At 43.9% G+C, this 21,700-nt stretch overlaps 2 protein-coding genes across 4 annotated transcripts; both read left to right on the plus strand.

Moving 5' to 3' along the window:
• The first annotated feature begins 39 nt into the window (after nt 1–39).
• Nucleotides 40–12,128, plus strand: nsd1a (nuclear receptor binding SET domain protein 1a). 2 transcript variants are annotated; one of them, XM_056439584.1, is made up of 24 exons: nt 40–399; nt 589–675; nt 1,067–1,923; nt 2,349–2,490; nt 2,681–2,853; nt 2,936–4,790; nt 4,994–5,118; nt 5,514–5,730; nt 5,934–6,037; nt 6,139–6,177; nt 6,284–6,505; nt 6,620–6,715; nt 6,811–6,934; nt 7,024–7,224; nt 7,455–7,634; nt 8,164–8,320; nt 8,420–8,625; nt 8,753–8,865; nt 8,960–9,229; nt 9,323–9,439; nt 9,564–9,705; nt 9,833–9,939; nt 10,022–10,226; nt 10,775–12,128. In XM_056439584.1, the coding sequence occupies exons 3-24, from the start codon at nt 1,084–1,086 to the stop codon at nt 11,596–11,598; spliced, it is 6,459 nt and encodes a 2,152-aa protein (XP_056295559.1). In that variant the 5' UTR covers nt 40–399; nt 589–675; nt 1,067–1,083; the 3' UTR covers nt 11,599–12,128. The 2 variants fall into 2 exon arrangements, with proteins under 2 accessions (XP_056295559.1, XP_056295560.1); XM_056439585.1 differs by having other exon boundaries at nt 609–675.
• A 2,652-nt stretch (nt 12,129–14,780) lies between these two features.
• On the plus strand, nt 14,781–20,711 carry slu7 (SLU7 homolog, splicing factor). 2 transcript variants are annotated; one of them, XM_056439185.1, is made up of 14 exons: nt 14,781–14,888; nt 15,128–15,287; nt 15,905–16,058; nt 16,148–16,228; nt 16,358–16,522; nt 16,698–16,892; nt 17,078–17,175; nt 17,267–17,334; nt 18,860–18,999; nt 19,253–19,414; nt 19,516–19,617; nt 19,715–19,792; nt 19,917–20,054; nt 20,162–20,711. In XM_056439185.1, exons 2-14 carry the CDS (start codon nt 15,139–15,141, stop codon nt 20,339–20,341), a joined length of 1,710 nt encoding a protein of 569 aa, XP_056295160.1. In that variant the 5' UTR covers nt 14,781–14,888; nt 15,128–15,138; the 3' UTR covers nt 20,342–20,711. The 2 variants fall into 2 exon arrangements, with proteins under 2 accessions (XP_056295160.1, XP_056295161.1); XM_056439186.1 differs by having other exon boundaries at nt 15,131–15,287.
• The last annotated feature ends 989 nt before the right edge of the window (nt 20,712–21,700 follow it).

Genomic DNA, 21,700 nt, shown 5'->3' on the forward strand with positions numbered 1-21,700 from the left:
CAGACGGGGGGTTGGGTAGCATTGCCGATTGGTTGCTGCTCACCATCACAGTCAGTCTGGGCTTGTTTTAACATAACCGGGGGCACTTCGACAGCAGGCACACACCATGTAGTAAATAAGCTGCTGTGGCTGCTCGGGGACTGGTTGGGGCACACTCTATTTCGCCGCTGTGTGAGGACATTTGCTTGTTATTTTCTATTTAAGGTGACAGTTTTGTGTTGGGGGCCGCCGCTGATCAGGCGATGAAGTGCAGAGAATGAGAGCTGTGCCTCGGCCTACTGCTCGCGTCGCTGCAGCTGGGATTGTGCAGATCCGCTTTCACAAACCGAGGAAAATACTCGCTTTGTGCCACACAATCAAACATCCGCTTGTGGCTTCACGTTGACCGACCTCCAAATGGTGAGTTTTTCGCGTTTTTCCACGTGTTGATAGTGTTGTGAACTTAGTGCCGATCAGCCTTTTGTGTGTGTGTGTTTGTGTGTATATATATGTGTGTGTGAGAGAGAGAGTTAATAGCAGCTTCCTCTGTCGGTGTGTGGCTGTAGCTTGTTTGTGTGAGCCACTCACTGTGTTTCTGTGATGGCTCAGTGTCACCACCTCTACTACAGCCTCAGCGCTCCTCCATTGACTGTACGAGTCAGCGATCGCCATGACCCACAACCATCAGACAAAGCGGTAGGCGACTGTGTTCTGGTACTTTGTGAATGAAACGTGTGGGGGCAGAGGGCCAGCGGGGTGTTTTGTCTTGTGCGGTCCGACCGGCCTCTAGTATGGAGGCCATGCAATGTCGGCTTATTAGTGTGTGTGTGTGTGTGTGTGTGCATGTGTGTGTGCATGTGTGTGTGTGTGTGTGTGTGTGTGTGCGGGCACAGTTCGTGGTTAGTTTGCTCCTTTATAGGTTTCTGTTTACTTTACGTGATTGTAGCTCGATTTCCGTTTCTGTTGGCATGCTTTATTGAATTTATAGTATACAAAGCTTGTTAACCTCCGCGGATTCTCGTTAAAGGACACACTTAAAATGTACATTTCCCTCTTCTAACCTGCCTCTTTTTCTTTTATTTGACAGGATATAGCCATGACAACATGAACCAGTCATACAGGCCGGTTGTTAGGGTGGGCTCAGTGTTTGGCTCTGGCCAGCCAGAGCTGAGGCCCCGCAATGGTCTTGTGAGCACTTCCTATGGAAACCAATGTGGCATTGTGAGACGTGGGTCAGACCAACCATCAGCCGTGCAACTGCCCTCCTCCAGCTGTAAACAGCCAGACCGATCTCACTGCTACAGCTCGCTCAAGAGGCTACAGGACCTGAACACTGGGGTCAACAGGCCTGACCTAGAGAGGGACCTCCATCCGAGGAACTACTTGCACTGTGCAAGCCCGATCAGTGATGATGAGGATGATGATAATGATGATGAGGATGATGAGGATGATGAATTTGAGGCACCATTAGTCCAGCTGCCTCCTTCTCCGGGCAATGATGATATGGAGCCCTTTGAGACTCTGCAGGACGTGAATAGAAAGGACTTCTCCCCTCACAGTACTGACAGCTTGGAGCGCTGTTCTCCGATACCCAACGGCTACCTGCATTTTGAATCCTTGCTTTTTGACAGCAGTGACATCAAGGAAGAGGGGGAGGACAGTAGTAGTGAGGACATGGCACCTTTTCACTACTCCCCAAAGTTGAGTCGCGATCGAACTGTGACTGACAGTAAGACCACGAGCAGCTCGGGGGTGGATAAAAGAACATACAAACCTACTGTCTTGAACCTGATGTCCAAAACTATATCTGAACTCAACCCCACACTAAGCCCCAGCGCACTGCCAGAGATCACGATGAGAGATGGGTGGAGCTTCGATGAAGAATCGGACAGTGATAGTGAAGTTGACCATGGACTAATTTCACCAGCTGGCACCAACTCAAATGTGAGTCTGATACACCTGGGATCCTTACTTTGTCTGTACCTCTGTGCAACTGACGTGACGTATTTCCACTGAGAAAGGCAGTAAGAATGCCCTTGTGGTGAAGTGATGGTTACGTATAACATCATTGTACCTGGACCACTGGCCCTGTACCCATGCCAATAATTTAATTGATCTTTGAGAAATTATTTGACTATGATTAGGGAGCAACATTTTTTAAATATGAACACAGAACAACAGAGATAAAAATCAGTGCAAACATCATACAGGTTCTTAACTGCGTAAATATTACGTTAGGACGCAAAGATAAGTAATGCACAGGATGACCTAATCTCTGAATGTGTTATTACAAAAAGAATCAATGTGATTTTGATATACAATACCAACGTTTCTGTATTATATCTTAATGAATGTATTGTCCTTGTTAGTCCAATAGCCCAAAGAAAAAACCTCTTCCTGCAGTGAAATACACAAAAGGGGACTTGGTGTGGGCTAAATTCAACAGACGGCCCTGGTGGCCGTGCCACATCAACTGTGACCCACGCCAGGGGATCCACACGAAGATGAAAGGTGAGGTGTCATTCAGAACGAGTAGTGAAGGAGAGGAAGTTTGATCCAATTCTGCATTTTATAATCAAATTGTCAAATTGTTTCCTGCAACTCCATCTTTACTTGACAGGTTAACACCAACCAAAGGAATTATACTGTGTGTGTGTGTGAAAGGTAATTAGTCATTGAAACTTTATTTACTTGGTTTCAGTTCCCCATCCCCGTCCTTGTCGGATGTATTACGTTGAAACCATTGGGGAGATTGCAGAATGTGCCTGGGTCCCCGGAAATGCCATTCTTTCTTTTGAGGGAGGCCATCAGTTTGCAGACCTACCTGTGCTTCGACGGAGAGGGAAGCAGAAGGAGAAAGACTACAAGTACACGGTAAGTTCATGATCATTACTTGAAAAATAGAATACAATGTTATTGTGAACACTATTTTCAATGTTATCTCTGTTTTCGGCAGATACCCAAAAGTTTACTGACTGCGTGGAAAGTCAGCGTGGAAGAAGCTGAGGGTCAGCTCCCAGAACGAAAGGATACTGAAAGTGTGCTTTCAATATCTGAGAATGGAGAGGAGCGTGTGCCCAGCCCACTCCCGACCGAAAAGCCACAGGACGCCCCGTCTGTCCCTGTGGATACTAGTCGGCCCCCGTCACCCAGTATGGCCCCCAACGGAAATGAGCACGATCTTGTCAAAAACTCTCCTTCACTTCCATACAACAAGAGCAAAGCTTGTAAGAAGAAAAAAAAATGTTTGTCAGACATATTTGGTCATATAGTCAGTGGATCAAAAGACTCATCTGCCATCACAAACATTACAGAACAGTTTCAGACAACAACTTGTACACTGAAGGAGGAGCCAACAGACTCACCGTATGCAGACCTGGAGTCAGTTCCAATACTCCATCGTCTTAAACGCACATTAGCGTCTACATTACACAATATAGAAAGATTGGTCAAAAAAGAAGAGGGTTTAACAAAAGCTAAAACAAAGTTGACAGAAAAAGTGAACCCTTCTCCAGATCCTTGTGATTCCTCTCTCATTTTAACAAAAGGATCGCCACCTAGAGACACACATTCTGAACAGGCTTTGGTCAGCTGTCATGAATTGTTGCACAGTTCAACTGAAAAGCATTCTATGAATCTCCCTGCCAGCAGCCGTCTGATGACGACGGCTCTGAGAGCAGAGGAAGAGACGGATCTCAAAGATGCACTGAACACAAACCAAATCTCGACAGATGCCCACGCGGATTATTCTCTTGACAACACACCCTCTGATGCGCCCATCAAAACTGAAAGGTCTCCGAACTGGGAATCACCCAGCAATGCATTACTCTCCACAAATCACAGCTCTCCAAAAAGGCGTGCCAGGAAGCCTGATAAGAAACAAATTCGTAATGGCTCGTTGCTAAAGTCTATGCGCGTGGACTCAGGTGTACCCACAGTGCAACCGGTTCAGGTCAAGACCGAAACCCCAGATCTATCATCGTCTACTTCCCCATCCTCAACTCTGTCTCCAATGGATGCTTTCCAGGATGTCAAGGAACTCATGTTTAAATCTCTTGTGAAGGAGGACAACAGTGACTCTGAGCAGACCGCATTTCGGCCTGATTCCAATTATAAATTCAGCACCTTCCTGATGCTCCTGAAAGACATGCATGATACCAGAGAGCAGGAGGGTAAACCTCTGGCTCTTCCGCCTGTGCCAGTCGTCATCAAGGAGGAGCCCCTGGTGATCCCTACGTCGACAGGAGGAGACTTGAAGGGTTCTTGTGATGGTAAAACTCGAGCAATCAAAACGGAGAATGGGAGGTCAGGGAAGTCCACAACAGCCAAAAGCACTGCAGGGAGAGGCAAGAATCGGACTAAACCTATCATGTGCGCTGACACCTACCATTGTGGACTCTTTCCTATTCGCTCTCAGACTGGGAACTCGGACAAGCAGCGTAGAAAACAAAGACTACCTGCCAAACTAAATCTCAGCATACCTGGGCTTTCTTCGGACCTGGCTGACTTGGCTTACGGTCGGGAGTTCGTCAGTGGCCACGCTGACTTAGCTGATCCCGGGTCGTGTCCTCTCGCCGCCGCTGATCCCTCGGCCAGCTACCTCGATAAGAACTCAGGGTCCACAGTGGCTCCAAAGAAGCGCTGGCAGATGCTTGAGGGGGCTGCTGAGAGTACGGGTGAAGTTAGATGTGAGGCGTCCGCTGAGATGAACGGGTCTTACCACATGAGCGCATCACCAGATATTGATCTGGGAGTTGAGAAGCAGGCAGAGAACGACTCGCTCTTCTTCTTGGAGACAAGCGGCGCAGCAGGTAGGACGCAAACTGCAGCTGTTTAATTTGTTCACTAAAATGAGTATGAACATGTTATACCTGTATATGTGAAGAAGAATACTTCTCCTTGATCTACTGGGGCTTGGATTGGACCTCATTTGTACATCACTTTGGACAAAAGCATCCCCCAAGTTAATGAATGAATGTGTAAATGGACGTGTATTTTCTGTTTGTCTACGCAGGACAGTCAGAGAACAAGCGTCTCCGCAAACCAACTAAAAGGCTCCTGGAGTCAACTGAGGAGTATGAGCAGATATTTGCCCCAAAAAAGAAGTCAAAGAAACACACCTCAGAAACTTCCAAAATGGTTAGTTTCCTTACGTGACAATCGAAAATATTGTATTTATTTAAGAAGTATCATTTATTGATTTGGTTCTTGAATATTCTGTGTTTAAGAGTCAAAATATTTCAGGGTATTGTTCTCTGTAAACATTGAACTAACTAATCTCCTTGTATTTCTTCACAAGACTAACTGCAATCAGTGTGAAGTAAATTGTTTTAAAGTCAACATTTTTAGGGGATAATTGATATAATTACACACCATAAGAATCTAATAGACCTGTCGTTGCATCTTTTAAGGTCTTCTTGCACGGTTATCAATTGATCATTGCGAAAGGAAATATCTACTTGGTAGACTTTTAATCTCAGGAAAACTTAGAATATCAATGAAACTTGAATCTTAATTTGCTTGTGTGTACGCAGCAGACCTCAGGGATGACGGCACTTCATGATCTCAGCACCACACTGGGAATAATGACCTCATCCTCGTCTTCTGTTGAGCCCACTGAGGCTTCGCCAGAGCCGGAACAGAGTCCATCTCCGGATGCACTTTCTCCCGTAGCATCCCCTCTATCTCTAGCCACACAACCCTCCCCGAGTGCAGAGACAGCAGAAGAAACCAATCTACCTCCTGAATCTGGTAAATGAGTCGAACTGTGAATATTATGTCTAATCTACAGTTTCGTTGTTTGATGTTATATGGTCAACTGTTGCTGGACAGGATATTTAAAATCTATTGATTTATGAAATACCGATCTTTGTGGTGTGATTTTTCTTTTTATTTAATGTTCTTTATAAAATAGATAATGTAGTATAGTTTTGTTTTTTATGTTTTCACTTTAGATACAGGGTTATTCGTCCAAGACAGAAAGAGGCCAAGGAAGCTGTCTCACAAGGTGCTGGAATGTACCATAGAAGAAGTTGCCGTTGCTCATACAAAGAAGAAGGTATGTTGGGATTCAGATGGCAGTAGGGGGGTGTTCCAACTATCGCAGTTGGTATTTTGGACGAGGAAATGTTAAATGATTTTACAATCTTGGTTTTCTAGGAGCCAAAGCGACAAGACAACTTTGTCAAGAAAACTCAGGTACAACAAAAGCACAACTCTAGAGCAATATCCTAATATACCACCAAACAGTATAATTTAAAAAATGGTTACCGTCCTAAACACAATGACATCTCACATTTGATAGGTTGGATCTGTGAAGAAAGAGAAGCCAGAACCCAGTACACCCTCTGCTCCTGCTGCTGCCCCCCAGCAGTCAGAAAGCAAAGACCTTCCAGTGGTGCTCGCTGAAAACCGGCCTCCCAGACCTCAGGGGTCTAAGACGCCCCGGCAGGAGACTGAGCTGGAGGCCTGCAGCACTGAGGAGAAAGAATATGCACACACTGGAACACTAACTCCCAAACCTGAGGTGTGCATGTTGTATTGATCAGCTAATAAGACAACGGTCATCAATCATAGAGGAAAATAATGTGCATCCCTGCATCCAGGAGTGTTAACAGTATCTCTGTCCTCATGTCTCTAGGTGCTGCTGTCTGTTAGTTTGAATGACAGCCTCTCTTCTCAAGTGGATGTGAAAGGGAAAATAGGTGCTACATCCTTAAAGGAGAATGTCTGTCAGGTGAGATGATCTACCAGAATGTATATCTATGTTTTGCTTTGTACGGCTTTGCTCCTGGCACATGACCACGGTCCTTATTGTGCATGTTTGTGCAGGTGTGTGAGAGGACAGGCGACCTGCTGGTGTGTGACGGTCACTGTTATGGAGCCTTTCACCTGCAGTGTATTGGCCTGTCAGTGGCTCCCAAGGGGAAATTCCTCTGTCGTGAATGCAAAGCTGGTGGGTACTGCTGGTGTCAGACGAAGTCATAACATGTGTGTCCTCAAACCCTGAAACAATGTGACTTTTATTTTCGCGGTTGCTTTCAGGTGTCCACACGTGCTTTGTGTGTAAGAAGTCTGGTGATGGGGTAAAGCGCTGCATCATACCATTGTGTGGGAAGTTCTACCACAGCGACTGTATATTGCCATATTCGGCCACACAGCCACATAACAAAGGCTTCCGCTGCCCTCTGCATGTGTGTCTGTCTTGCCACGTCACCAACCCTCTCAACATCTGCAGCACTAAAGGTAAGTTCCTATCATGCTTATGGATTTAATCCACATGATATGACTTTTTAGAAATGATTTGAAGCCATGCTGATTTCACAGCGTCATACATGACACAATTTATCGGCGATAAACTGGAGGCCATAAAAAAGTAAAGTCACTGTTCTGCTTTTTATTGACGCAAAGCTGCAGTTAAATATCCAGATGTGCATGGACTAAGATGCCTTTGCTCCTCTGTGATTTGATCGCAGGTCGGTTGGCTCGATGTGTTCGCTGCCCTGTGGCCTATCATGCCAATGACAACTGTATGGCAGCCGGTAGCCTGGTGCTGGCAAACAATAGCTTCCTCTGTCCAAACCACTTCACTCCCCGCAAGGGCTGCAAGAACCACGAACACATCAACGTGAGCTGGTGCTTTGTGTGCTCTGAGGGTAAGTCTGGTCCGGTTTCGCGGTCATTTTAACCTGCCATCAAAAGCCCTTGACTACCGTGATTACAAACACATTATAATATCTGGTGAGACGTGTAACTGTCTAATTTTATTTCCAAACTGTCACCAAGCGTTTTTGCCATAAGTGTTTGTTTTTGAAAATGCACTGTTCTTCTTCGGGACAGCATAATGTGTTGTGAATGGATTTGTATGCCCCATCCTTTCTGGCAATTAAATGCTCCCTCTTGGCAAAGTGCTGCTTCTAAGGGTATATGTATTTACATTACCACATGTTTTGAGTTAACACCATCATTGATAACACAGATTAATGAATATTGGCACAGTCCCAGTTGAGTCCTTGCCATATTTCCTTGTGTGATAATAGATAAACTGTTATTTAGTTACTGGCTACGCCTCATAAATACAATTGCTTAATTTCCCCTGTTTGTTTTCATAGTGTTGCAAATTGGAGACAAGCTGTGACAATGTGTAGCTGAACCTGATCAGAGTGTGTTGCGGTGGTTTTGTAGGGGGCAGTCTGCTGTGCTGTGAGTCCTGTCCTGCTGCTTTCCATCAGGAATGTTTGAATATCGAGATGCCACAGGGCAGCTGGTTCTGCAATGACTGCAAATCTGGAAAGAGGCCTTGTATTAAGGACATAATGTGGGTCAAATGGGGGCGGTACAGGTAAGGTCCCAACGTCGCCTTCCCCATACACATAGTGTCTCTAAGCAACAGCTAGATGTACCCGTGTTTATATTTCTGAAACCTGATCTGACTCTTCAGGTGGTGGCCTGCAGAAGTCTGTCTCGCCAAAGATGTCCCAAACAACATCTTGAGGATGAAACATGAGGTGGGAGAGTTTCCAGTGCAATTCTTTGGCTCCAAAGATTTTGTGTGGACGTACCAAGCCAGAGTCTTCCCCTACATGGAGGGGGACACTCACAATGTAGAGAAAATGGGGAAGGGAGCAGATGCAGTGTACAAAAATGGTATGTACTTGTGTCCATTACTGTATTTTATATTATATCTATGTTCATGCTTTTAATAGTAATATAATGCTGTGTTATTGACATGTGGGTTGAGTTTTAATTGTTGGAGTACTTTCTGTACTTCAAGCCCTGACTGATGCAGCAGAGCGGTTCAGAGAACTCCAGGTCGAAAAGGAGATGAAGCAGCTTCAGGAGGACCGGAAGAATGACAAGAAACCTCCTCCATACCGGCACATTAAGGTACTGCATGCTCATTTATCCTTCTCTACCCTGACAAAAGAGCAGCTCACTGAGGTACACGGTAAACACATCACTCCCTTGCTCTGTCTTTTAGGTCAACCGGCCAATTGGTAAGGTGCAAATCTTTACGGCTGACCTATCCGAGATCCCACGTTGCAACTGTAAGGCGTCTGAGGAGAACCCATGCGGCATCGACTCCGAGTGCATTAACCGCATGCTGATGTATGAGTGCCACCCTCAGGTGTGTGCAGCAGGGGAGCGATGTCAGAACCAGGCCTTCACAAAGCGCCAGTACACTCCTGTGGAGATTTTCAGAACACTGTCCCGCGGCTGGGGTTTAGTTGGTTTGTCGGACATCAAGAAGGTACGTCGGAAGAAAACAATCAATGTGTGTGATTGTGCTTCATTTATCTCGCTCCTGTATTAATTAACGGATCTTTTCTCTGTCGCTTCTCAGGGAGCCTTCGTGAGTGAGTATGTGGGAGAGGTAATTGATGAAGAAGAATGCCGAGCCAGGATCAGACACGCCCAGGAGAACGACATCTGCAACTTCTACATGCTGACACTGAACAAGGTGATTGTGGGCCCATTGATCACAAACGCAACACTCTGTATATATGACACTGCTCAGCAACACACTCGATGCATAATGCAGACCTGATACTTTGTGCAAACCAGTTTGTATTTTGTTGTTCAAGGACCGGATCATTGATGCCGGGCCCAAAGGTAACCAGGCTCGCTTCATGAACCACTGCTGCCAGCCAAACTGTGAGACACAAAAGTGGACTGTTAATGGGGACACCAGAGTCGGACTATTTGCTCTACAAGACATCCCATTAGGTTTGAGTGACAGCCTGCTTCTCACTTTGGTGTTTTGTATTTTGTAGGATTAAGACTGCAGATTATGTCAATAGTTTACAATTTACACATCCGAGCGCAGCAGAGATCTAATACCCGTGTACTTTAGGTATGGAGCTGAATTTCAACTACAACCTGGAGTGTCTCGGCAATGGCAAAACTGCTTGTAAATGTGGAGCATCCAACTGCAGTGGTTTCCTGGGGGTCAGGCCAAAGGTAAGAGGTTTAAAAAAACAAAACACTTTTAAACACACCTTCCTAAATGTACAACATTGAAACGTCTCTTTTTCTGGATCAGAACCAGCCATCAGCTGAGAAACTGAAACTGAAGGAGGGTAAGAGGAAGATGCCCATGAAGAAGAAGACCAAGCAAGAAGTGACCAAGGAGAGAGAAGACGAGTGCTTCAGCTGTGGTGACGGGGGCCAGATCGTGTCCTGTAAGAAGCCGGGTTGCCCGAAGGTCTATCACGCCGACTGTCTCAACCTGGCCAAGAGGCCTGCAGGCAAGTGGAGTGACTTTTACATGAGCCCATATTATTATATTGTTCTACGAGAGGGACAATATATAGTCTAAAGTCTTCAGTCGCCAGATTAGATTTGACTAAATTCAGTCAAATGTAAAAGTAAAACAAAAAAATATAAAAATATATTTTTTTGTTTCGAAGTAAAGATAATAAAAGAGTTATTTATATTTTAGTTGTATGAAATTGTCAGATCTTTCAAGATAGTATTGGTAGACACATTTGGATGTAGGTGTGAGGCTAAATTCGGATGAAAGTGGATGAAATAGCAAAATAATTTAATAGTTTGATTCTGAATGACGATAATAACATGCTGATTCTGGAGAAATGCGTTTTGTGTGTCTGCCTTTTGTGTCATTATTCAAATGGTGATTGTGATCATACCTATATGTGCTTTATTAGAGAGCTGTTACTGTGCAAAGTATAGTGATTTATTATATTTGATCTCTTTGGTTTAAAAATCATACTATTAGCACCTTCAGCCTCCATACATTTTCCTCAGTTGGTAATGACAGTGATCTTGTCTCCAGGACGATGGGAGTGTCCGTGGCACCAGTGTGACGTCTGTGGTAAAGAGGCAGCTTCGTTCTGTGAGATGTGTCCCAGCTCTTACTGCAAGGAGCATCGTGAAGGCATGCTCTTCATCTCCAAACTGGATGGCAAGCTGTCCTGCAGTGAACACGACCCCTGTGGACCTGACCCACTGGAGCCTGGGGAGATCCGTGAATTTGTGCCCAACATGACCTCCATTAGGCCGGGGGCTGTGGCTGTGGCCGTCACGCCCTCGCTAGGCCCAGACTCCAGAGGAGCCAGTTCTGCTCCCATCACTTCCCCTGCTGGCCTGGTTGCCACGGTCGGGGAGAGGCCTCCTCCTCGTCTCTATATCAACACGAAGACTGCCACCTCGAGCTTCATCCCCTCCAGCAGGTCTTTCCGCACAGACAGGACTGAAGCGCAAGGGTTTTCCAGTCCCACCTCCTCCAAGGATGAAAATGAGGACGGGGAGGTGGAGGACGGGGAGGTGTGTGGGTTGGAGATGGAGGACTTGGAAGAGGACTTGGAAGAGGACGATGAAGAAGCGGAGGAGGAAGAGGATGACATGGAGGAGATGGAGATCGTGGAAGACGAGGAGGATGAGCCTCTGTATGAAGATGATCTGCCGGAGGAAGGTGATGATGACGACGAAGAGGAGGGCAAAGGAGGGGATGTGTATAACACTTGGGGTGATTATGTGGATGAGGATGATGAGGATCATGATGAGGATGATGAGGATGATGAGTATGATGATGATGATGATGGAGAGGTGGAGGGGGAGGAGTGGGGGAGAGTGGAAGACGACGACAATGAGAAGTGACTCAGTCAGCCCGTTCCTTCACGACAACTCAGCAAAAGCTCTCAACTGACATTTGAAGGACAAAAAAACGTAGGAAAATCCTAAGAGAGTTTGATATTTTGGTACCTACTAGAATGCAACACAGCCTTCACTTTGGTACCGCGTTGCCTTCTTGTCCCCGGACTGCTGGACTGACAGTGGGGATGTGTACTGGTGCTAAGTCTCGAGAACTGACTCAGTCTGTCTCTTCATACTTATGTCGATATGTTTGTGTCTGGTGCTGTTATGATATTTTGTTTGTTCTTTCAACATTGTTTACATGTTTTGGCATTTTTTTAATGTTTGGAGTACAAGAAAAAGGTAAGAAGTTTCACCTGACCAAACTATCATCGTAAGGGCATCTAATGTTGCTGTTACTGTCTTAACCTTGTATTTCTAATGACAAAAGTGGTCAAAATAGAATTCTCACTGTTCCATGTTAGAGTTGGCCACCACAATGCCTACTTGGTGCTTCTGAAGGAGTGAAAAAATAAACCCACTGGAGTCATCAAGACTTTAGATGATTCTTCTCACTACAAAAACAGCCTGTTCATTTTGTGGGTCAATTATCAGAAAAATAGAGTAACGTCATGAGACCCTACAACTTCTAATTTAATCAAAGCTATAACTAACACTTGTTTTGCGTCCGTCACTTCTATCCCATTCATTATGTTAGAAAATTAAATCAAAAATACTTATGCACTTGATATCCAGTATTTTGTTCCCTTACAGTCACATTTGGCAAAACAAATCAAATAGTCAAGTCGACATCACAACTAGGGCTGCAACAACGAATCGATAAAAATCGATTATTAAAATAGTTGGCAACGAATTTCATTATCGATTCGTTGTGTCGCGCGATTATTACGGCGCTCAATAAGTCACGGGGTATAAACAAAGTTGAGTTGAGCGCAGAGCGGCGCAGGAGAAACCAGAGCGGAGAGAGAGACGGAACGCTGCGTTGTGAGAGCCAATCAGCGCTGAGCTGCTCCTCTGTTGATGAATCTAATTGGCTGCTGCTGCTCACGTGGCGCTGGATGCGGAAGTCATTCACGTCGTCGGAGACATTCACGGAGCCGAGTGCGCCTCCGGGTGACGTTATGAACCCAGACACCAGGGCGCTACATGTCATGACGTGTGTGGCATTTCCACAAGAGTATAACGTAGAAAACGTGGTTATTTATTCCGTGGCGGATAGCGGAAAATATTTTTCCATGGAGAAAGGCAACGGAGATAAGCCACGACGCTGTGAGCGCTGCGCTGCGCGTGCAGACAACATTTGACGGAGCGGAACAGCGCGTGCGCTCTGATCGCTCTTTTAATGAAGTATCGAGACTAAAAATATGCTAAATCACATCGTTTTTAACGTACGGGTACTTTGTTAGTATCGATACACCGTGCAACGTGACGGCAGCAGATGTAGCGGACTAACATTCAAGCTAACCTAACTTCCCAAACGCTGTGGACATCTGAACGCTGATTGGCCGAGACTCGACACGTCCATCAAAGATGTTTTATTGCGAAGAGCATCCCATCACATTTTTTCCGCGTCTCACTGCAATCTCAACGGCAGCGGGCCAGGTGAAAAAAATAATAAATCGGAACGCGTCTCTGATATTGTTCAGGGTGCCGGTCCACATGGGGACCACTGCTCAGGAGAGGAAAGCTCTCAGTCTGTTTGTGACGGGTTCATCACCATGGTGACCAGTGAACAGGTTCATCCACATGCTGACCAGTGGATCTCCAGGACCTTTCCATGACTTTAAACCAAATTTCCATGATTAAACATTTTGTGAAAACTCTGTCTACGTGACAAAGTGAGAAGATGTCGTATTTAAACTAACAATGAGAATTCCAAAGCATACCGTATATATACCGTGTAAAGTAAAATTTGAATAAAACACATTTGCATTACTTTTCCAAATATTTTGGGATTTTATTTTTTTCAATTACTTTTCTAGGCCTACTAATAGCCATTTAAAAATTCCATGACTTTTCCAGGTTTTCCATGACCGTACGGACCCTGTTTTGAATAAAGGGTTGAAAATTAAAGTTTTTTTGTTTTTTTATCCGATTAATCGATAGAATAATCAACCGATTAATCGATTATCAAAATAATCGTTAGTTGCAGCCCTAATCACAACACTGTTTGCTAATTGCATCCTCACAGTTTTTGTAAGACGACATGTTTGATTGACAAGAAAACAAAATCAGCAGTCGATAGATAGGAAAGATATACAAATAATGTTACGTTTTTACTTCTACATTTCTAAAAGGACTTGAATTTTCACATTAAGTCTGGTTAACTATCGTGTCGTGATAACTGACTTGAAGTCAGGCGTCAAAGCTTTATTTTCATTGGTTGCTGGATTAAATCTTACCCAGATACGGGGTTTTTTCTGATTGGCTATTGTGTAGCCCATTTCTTTTTTGATTGGCTGATAAGTGGCACCTCACAGCAGAACTCCAGGGGAGCGCTTGATTCCTCCACGGTGAGGGCAGCGCGGCCAGCTCATGTTGGCGCGCTGCAGCACATTAAATAGCCGAGAGTTCTTTTCAGCGTGAGAAATACGATGTGTGGCGGGAGTGCGTGACTTAAGACCGAAATGCGTGAGTGTCACGCTCAATGCGTGACACTTGAGAGCCCTGCAATCACGTACACATCATGATTTATCTTCTAAACCCTGCATCATACACACTTAAAAGACATATGTAGCACATCTGTGGAGAATGGTAAAGAGGGGAATGAAGATAATAATGAGCCAATATTGATAAGTAGCCGTTATTTATGTTGATTGCATTTTCTATTTATTATTCATAATCAGAGTAACCTTTGTTCCTCACAATGTCAGCACAGTGTTTTCTTTTCTTTTCGATCATAATTGTTGGCGTCATTTATTGTGGAAAATTTGATTACAAACATTGATGTAGCAATGAGGCAAACGGGTGCAAATACTGTAAACGAAAATGTCATAAAACTAATAGAAGGATCCCCCTCGGGGTCCTTGTATTGACAGACTGCGTGTCACGGGGTTGAGGTGACGCAGCTGAGCGCAAAGCATCCGCGTCCACTGGACGGCGCTCTATCCCGCAGTCGCACTATCGCGGTGATTTGAACACCACAGAAGAAGAAACGACGTAACGTAGATACCGTTGCTGTAAAATGGCGTCTGTCGTGTGTTAGCCAAAAACACAGAGCAGGTTACGGAGGACACTACCGGTTATTGGCGGTGCATTAGCGACCACTGTATCATCTGTTGGATCCTAACAAGGTAACAAAGTTACGAGATAAGTCAATTCACAAGAGACACAATACTAACTTCACTTTCAAGTCATTCAGCTGGTAAACAGCTAACGTGAAGCTAACTAACGTTACAGGGACGATTGCTTCTGTGTTAACGTGTGTCGTTGTTAGATGTTGAATGAAACGCACTCACTGCTGGGTGCGCTGCAGCAGGAGGATGTCTCTGTATATATTAAGGACCGACGTATTCCTATGAAACACTTAAAGCAGGTTCAGCCATGGCGGAGGAGGCTACTGTCAGTGCGGATGGCATCGTGGGCCTGGACGAGCCCAAGAAGATGACCAGGGAGGATTGGAGGAAGAAGAAGGAGCTGGAGGAGCAGAGGAAGCTGGGAAACGCTCCAGCTGAGGTGGACGAGGAGGGGAAGTAAGTCCACGTCTGCACTCGGGGGCTTACAACGTGTTAACATCTGGATATCAGAAACTAACTAGCATTGGCAAAACCAAAGAATGCAATTGCACAAAAGTGTAACCTATTGACATAGTATTACACTTCCATGAAGTTTTGGTACTAAAACAACAACAAGTTATGGTCAACATTTGTGTAGCAGACTCTGAGACATTCTGACTCGTTTTCGTAATAGATAGCTTACTGCTTTACATTCAATAGCATATTGTTTTAGATCTGTCACTTATGTCAAATTTTTACAATAGTATTCACATCTGAATAACACAAAGCAGAAGTCCTTTAAAACTAAACAAACATACAAGCCAAAGTCTGTTATTCCATGAAATTGCTCTATTTTTAATGCATGATGATTTTGACCTGCACACAACCAACTGGTGTGAATGCCCACAAGACCCTGATTTGTAACATAAAAGTATCTTGTAGTATCTCAGCCTGAACTTGGAGAATAAAAAGCCTAACATTATTTTCTCAGGCACAAAAGACTTTAAACGACCATGTCCCTTTTATTTACACAATTTTAATGAACCTACTCTTATATTAATGTGACCAACTTCTGCTGCTTCCTTTTTTTCCAGGGACATAAACCCTCACATCCCTCAGTATATTTCATCGGTGCCATGGTACATTGACCCATCCAAAAGGCCCACGCTAAAGCATCAGAGACCACAGGAAGAGACTGAGTTGCTGGTCTCAACTGTTCAAGAGTGGTACAAGAGAGGAGTGCAAGAGGTTAGGGTGAATCAATGAGTTACTTTCATGCAGTCATTACAAATGCTATTCAAAATTAAAAGCTGTTCTTCTCCCCCCCCGCCGAATAGACTGCTATCAACACTAAGTTTCGTAAGGGAGCTTGTGAAAACTGTGGTGCCATAACGCACAAGAAGAAAGACTGCTTGGAGGTAAAATGGATAACTCATCTTTTATCTTCAAGTTAAGAAGAACTTTCACTCTTTTCTAATCCTGTGTAGTAAAATATGTGATATCTGGCATGAAGAAAGTTAACCTGACCTTCACTTTTGTCTCATCAGCGACCCAGAAAAATTGGAGCAAGGTACACGGGTAACGGCATAGCTCCAGATGAACACAATCAGGTACAGCTCGACTTGGACTATGATGGGAAGCGAGATCGCTGGAATGGGTACAACCCTGAGGAACACCACCGCATTGTGGAAGAATACGCCAAAGTAGATGTGGTAAGCAGTGATGAATTAAGCTTGGTTTAACTGTTCTGTGGTTTGGTTTGTTGAGACAAAGAAAAACAAACTTTATAATCTCTGCCCATATGAAAATATATATATATCTTTTTAGCATTGCCATCGACTTTACTTTCCACATGAATCAGACTTTGTATTTATTTCTGCCTCTCAGGCCAAAAGGACACTGAAAGCACAGAAACTCCAGGATGAGTTGGCCTCTGGAAAACTGGATCAGGAGCGGGAACATGACAGTGAAGACGAGGATGACGATAAATATGCAGATGACATCGACATGCCGGGTCAGAACTTTGACTCCAAGAGACGAATCACTGTTAGAAATCTGCGTATCAGAGAAGACACGGCAAAAGTAAGAGACACATCTGGAAACACAGTTCAATTGCTATTATGTCTCACTGAGAAGTTACTTGGACTCTGTTTGGTTGCCTCTCAGGTTCACTGTGCAAACGGTTGACTTGAGTGAGAGGTGAGGTGAGGTACTGTTAATAATGCAGACACCCAATAATTTGAATTTCTCATGTCTGTTCCTCACAGTACCTGAGGAATTTGGATCCAGATTCAGCCTACTATGATCCAAAGACTCGAGCAATGAGAGAGAACCCGTACTCCAACACTGGCATGAACCCCGACGAGTAAGTTGTTGTTGTCGTATTTCCTGTTTCCTGCGCAAACACTCTTATTGGCTTACATTGAAGTGATTTTGTAAACTGTTTTGTTCGACAGGGTGGGGTATGCTGGAGACAATTTTGCTCGCTATAGTGGGGCCACCATCAACATGGCTCAAACGCAGCGTAAGTCACCAAAACATTTTCCATCTCTCTTCAGCCCATCATCCCCTCTCAGTTTTGTAATTTCCTGATATTGCAAAATCTTGAGTTATAGTAATAGACTTTCTTGTTTCTGTGAGTGAAAGAGTATCGTTTCTGCTGGTACATTAGTAATGTGAAAGCATTGTTTGTGGCATCAATTGTGTTCTCTAGCAAAGTGTGCAACTATTTTCCTTTACCTGTTCTTTAACTGTGGTCAGCGCCTCCCCAACATGGGTGTGTCCTCCTCATCCCCCTCGCGCCTTAGTCACATTGCCACCAAAACTGATTTAGAGCGAGATCAATAAAGGGAATATTGCTCAGAAGAGTAAACTACACTAGTGACGTACTGTAATATCAGCAACATTTAGATTAAAGGCTACAGTGATATCTCAGTTAAAGCATACTCCGACCGGTGGTTACTACTTTTACTTTGTTAAAGTTAAATCCTGTAATTACTTAAATCAGTAGCTGCCTGAAGTCACATGGCCTTAACGTGCAGTTGCGGATTCAACTAAATTCAACCATTTCACGATTAAAGCCCCACTATGTAGTTTTTCCCTTTTAGCGCCCCCTTCAGGTTTTTAGGTATTTAATGTTTACTTCAGTGTCGTAAATACCCATTTACGATAGATGCAGCCTCGCATACACTTGTATTGAGTTGGGATCATATGTTGTCCTGTATTATAATATTATTATTATTATTATTATTTGTACGTGTCACGGGTTATAAAAGGTGACGAGGGGGAGGTGACGCAAGTTTTTTTTTGTTTGGAGCGCGCTGACAGGCGGCGGACTCAGAATGGCAACAATCCGGCGACTGTTTCTATTTTGGATTCATACCAACGGGCGGGATCACTAATAGAAGACTGCGCAGGAACACTGTGAACTGGCCCAGCACCTACCGGACTAGGGTGAAGTAGCGCGGGGATTGAACGCGGCGCCTCGCCATGTTTCCGCCTGGTCGGTCAGCTGTTTGCCGGCAGTCATTTACTTTTGTTTTGGGGGACTGCAAATGTGGAGTACGTGTGATCGAATACAATATTGTTGACAACACCAAAAAGCTACATAAAAAAGCTACCCTTATACTGGAGCTGCGAGCGTGGAGTGGCACTTTATGACATTGCGTAATCACTGCCAGAAAGCAGGTCGAAGTACATCCGCCGGATGGAGCGGGCGGCTCCAGAATCTTACATAGCGGAGTTATTTCCCCACAGACCCCCGATGGCAATGGCGGAGACGCAAATCGTCATATTAAAAGTAATTGTAGCGGCACAATTTTTTTCAAGCTGTTATTTTAAGGTACAAAAGTTACATAGTGTTGCTTTAAAGTACCCATATTGTTTGTATGTTACTGTAAACGTTGTGGGAATTGTTTTGACAGCCAAAGTATGTTTACTGTTCTGAGCAATAAGACAAGACACCAAGCAGGATTGATCAGTTTTGTAATTAATTAATTTGCTTTCATTTACAATATGTACATCGTCATCAATGCTTCACCTTGTAACAGTGTTCGCCTGGGAGGCCTATGAGAGGGGCTCTGAGGTGCACCTGCAAGCCGACCCCACCAAGCTTGAGTTACTCCATCGGTCCTTCAAAGTCAAGAAGGAGGACTTTAAGGAGAAACAGAGGGACGGCATCCTCGAAAAGGTAAACGGCCGAGCAACAGTCCGACTGCTGTCACTATGGCAAATTATAATATGAGAACCAACTGTGTTTGGGAATGGTTTTGAGATGGAAACAATTTTGTTAAAGAATTATATCTTTTTTTTCCTACGCTGTGTTAGCAATAATACCACCAAGCCTTAAATCACACGGCAGTATTTTTGTCTGTATTGAGGCGTACGTATTATTTATGGCTGAAGGTTTCACAGATGATTGTGCTTTTGTCTGTGACAATCAGTATGGAGGTGAAGAGCACTTGGATGCACCGCCACGGGAGTTGCTCTTGGCCCAGACAGAAGACTACGTGGAGTACTCCCGTCACGGGGCTGTACTGAAGGGACTTGAGAAGGCCGTGGCTCGCTCCAAGTATGAGGAGGACGTGCTCATCAATAACCACATTGTGAGGATGGCAGAACACGCTGTTTGAACAAAAGATATCTTCCTGTATTTTTGTCACATTTTGTCTGTTTTGTTTTCTAAAAACAAATCTCTTGTGTTTAGTGTATTTGGGGCTCCTTCTGGATCGATGGCTACTGGGGATACAAGTGTTGTCACTCTATGGTCAAACAGAGTTACTGCACAGGAGAGAGTGGAATTGGAATAGTAAGTAGACTCATTACAAGTGTTCAAAGACCAGGTTTTATACACAGGCTTTGTTTTGTGACTCACATTCTGTTTTTGTTGTCTTCGTAACCTGAAGAAGCACTCTGAGTGCGTTCCATTTGAAGAGGGACTGACGGAGCTACAAGAGGAAGAACAGCCCAAGACTCTGCTGGAGGTAAGTGGCGTTGGAGAGTAAATATTGTAACGGTTGCCGTTGATGCTCGTGTGGGAGTTATTGTCAGTTTGAATGTAGATCGTTAATGTCGAATGTTAATTTTGTCAATGTTTTTAATCCCCAGATGCATCGAGATAAGATGATGAAAGACAAGAAGAAGAAAAAGAAGAAAAAGAAGAACAACAACAAGAAGAACAAGAAGCAGGACTCTGACACCAGCGATTCAGAGGACGAAGAGAAGAAGAAGGACAAGTTGAGAAAGGTATGTTTGTGTTTCGGATGCCAAAAGGTGGTTCTGTGATCAACTGTCCGTGTCTGTTGTCTACCTGATTTATGTGTGACGACATCCAATCTGTGTCTTCCTCCCAGGCACTCGAAGCAGAGGACAAGCGGGTGAAGCACATCGATGCAATAATGCAGGTGGAAGAGAGAAAGAGGCCGTACAACATCTTAGGGGAAGTAAAGGCACCTACCGAGGAGGAGATTGAGGCTTTCCGCATGAAACGCTGCCGGGAAGATGACCCTATGGCTTCCTTCCTAGGACAGTAACCTGCTGACTGCCCTAAAGTCTCCTCAAGGACTCTTACCAAAGCCGCTACCGGTGAAAAAAATAAACATGACCAAGACTCCGAAAACTCAACTTTCGTATTGTGAACTTACAGCGGGAGGTTTCTGTTTGGCTCCAAACATGAAACTGTACAGTGTTTTGCTCATTTTTAATTTGAACACTTATTGTTTTGGATGCCACAGGTCGATAGGCTGTAGGAAAATGTTGATCTATGCTTTATTTTTTATTTTTTTATTACTGAAACAGGTCCATGTTAAAAGATTATTTTCCTTGACTTGGGAGCCTCCCTCAGTATCAATGTAATTACTTTGTGAGTACTGCATCGTTTTTATAATAAAATACTTTGTCTTATGGAAAGAGTTAAAGATTCTTTTAATGCACATTTATAAACATAATTGTCATGCCATATGGAGTATTGCTCATCTCTTCACTGGCCATTATTGATGGATAGGAAACTCATACCTGCAAACTTGTCACCTTTCGGTGAAATTCACCGTTTTGAAATCAAAATAGGTCATCCAAGTGAATCGTGTAGATCCGAAGAGTTTTTGTTTTGGGGTATGGGGGGCTCAACTATGGAGGACTGAAAATGACAAGTATAAATAAATGCATGAATAAATATAGGAATAAATAAATAAATGCATGAATAAATATAGGAATTAATAAATATAAGTTATAAATCAACAGGACAACATTAAATAAATATCTCTACATTTCTGTATTTCTCTGCGTGTCCACACGTATTTCTTCATTTAATTATGTGTGACATTTACGTGTCCGTATATTCAAATGAGCTGGGCGGTCCGGTACTTTTCCATTTTTCCTAATTTGAATGATTTTTAAATATTGTTATACTTGTGTTCGCCAGTAGGGGGCAATAGCGGGGTTTGCCATGACTGGTGCCGTAATTCTTGTCTTAAACAAACAAGTTAGACCAGCGTAACACAGACAATGACGCAGCTATTGATGCGAGTCTCTTGGTGTTTACAGGTGAGAAACGTACATAAGCACCATATATATATTAATGTTATGTTCGCTCGATTTTATATTTTGACAGTTATTAACTGTGTAGAAGTTAAAGTGAAGACAGTTAATTAAGGCTAGCGCCGTTTAGCTAGCGGATGTTAATCGCGCGCTAGCGTTTGAGCACCATTGTACAATGGTCTGCTGCCTGAGAATTACATTGTTCCATGAAAGATTAGATAGTTACATGTTGTGTCCCATGACAGATATAAACAGTAGTATGCACACACATATTCAGTAATATATATATTCATATATATATATATATATATATCTTTGATCGGGACTTGTCCTTTAACTCCCACGTAAAGCAAATC

The sequence above is a fragment of the Pseudoliparis swirei genome, chromosome 19, assembly GCF_029220125.1.
Source record: "Pseudoliparis swirei isolate HS2019 ecotype Mariana Trench chromosome 19, NWPU_hadal_v1, whole genome shotgun sequence".
Classification (NCBI taxonomy): Eukaryota; Metazoa; Chordata; class Actinopteri; order Perciformes; family Liparidae; genus Pseudoliparis; species Pseudoliparis swirei.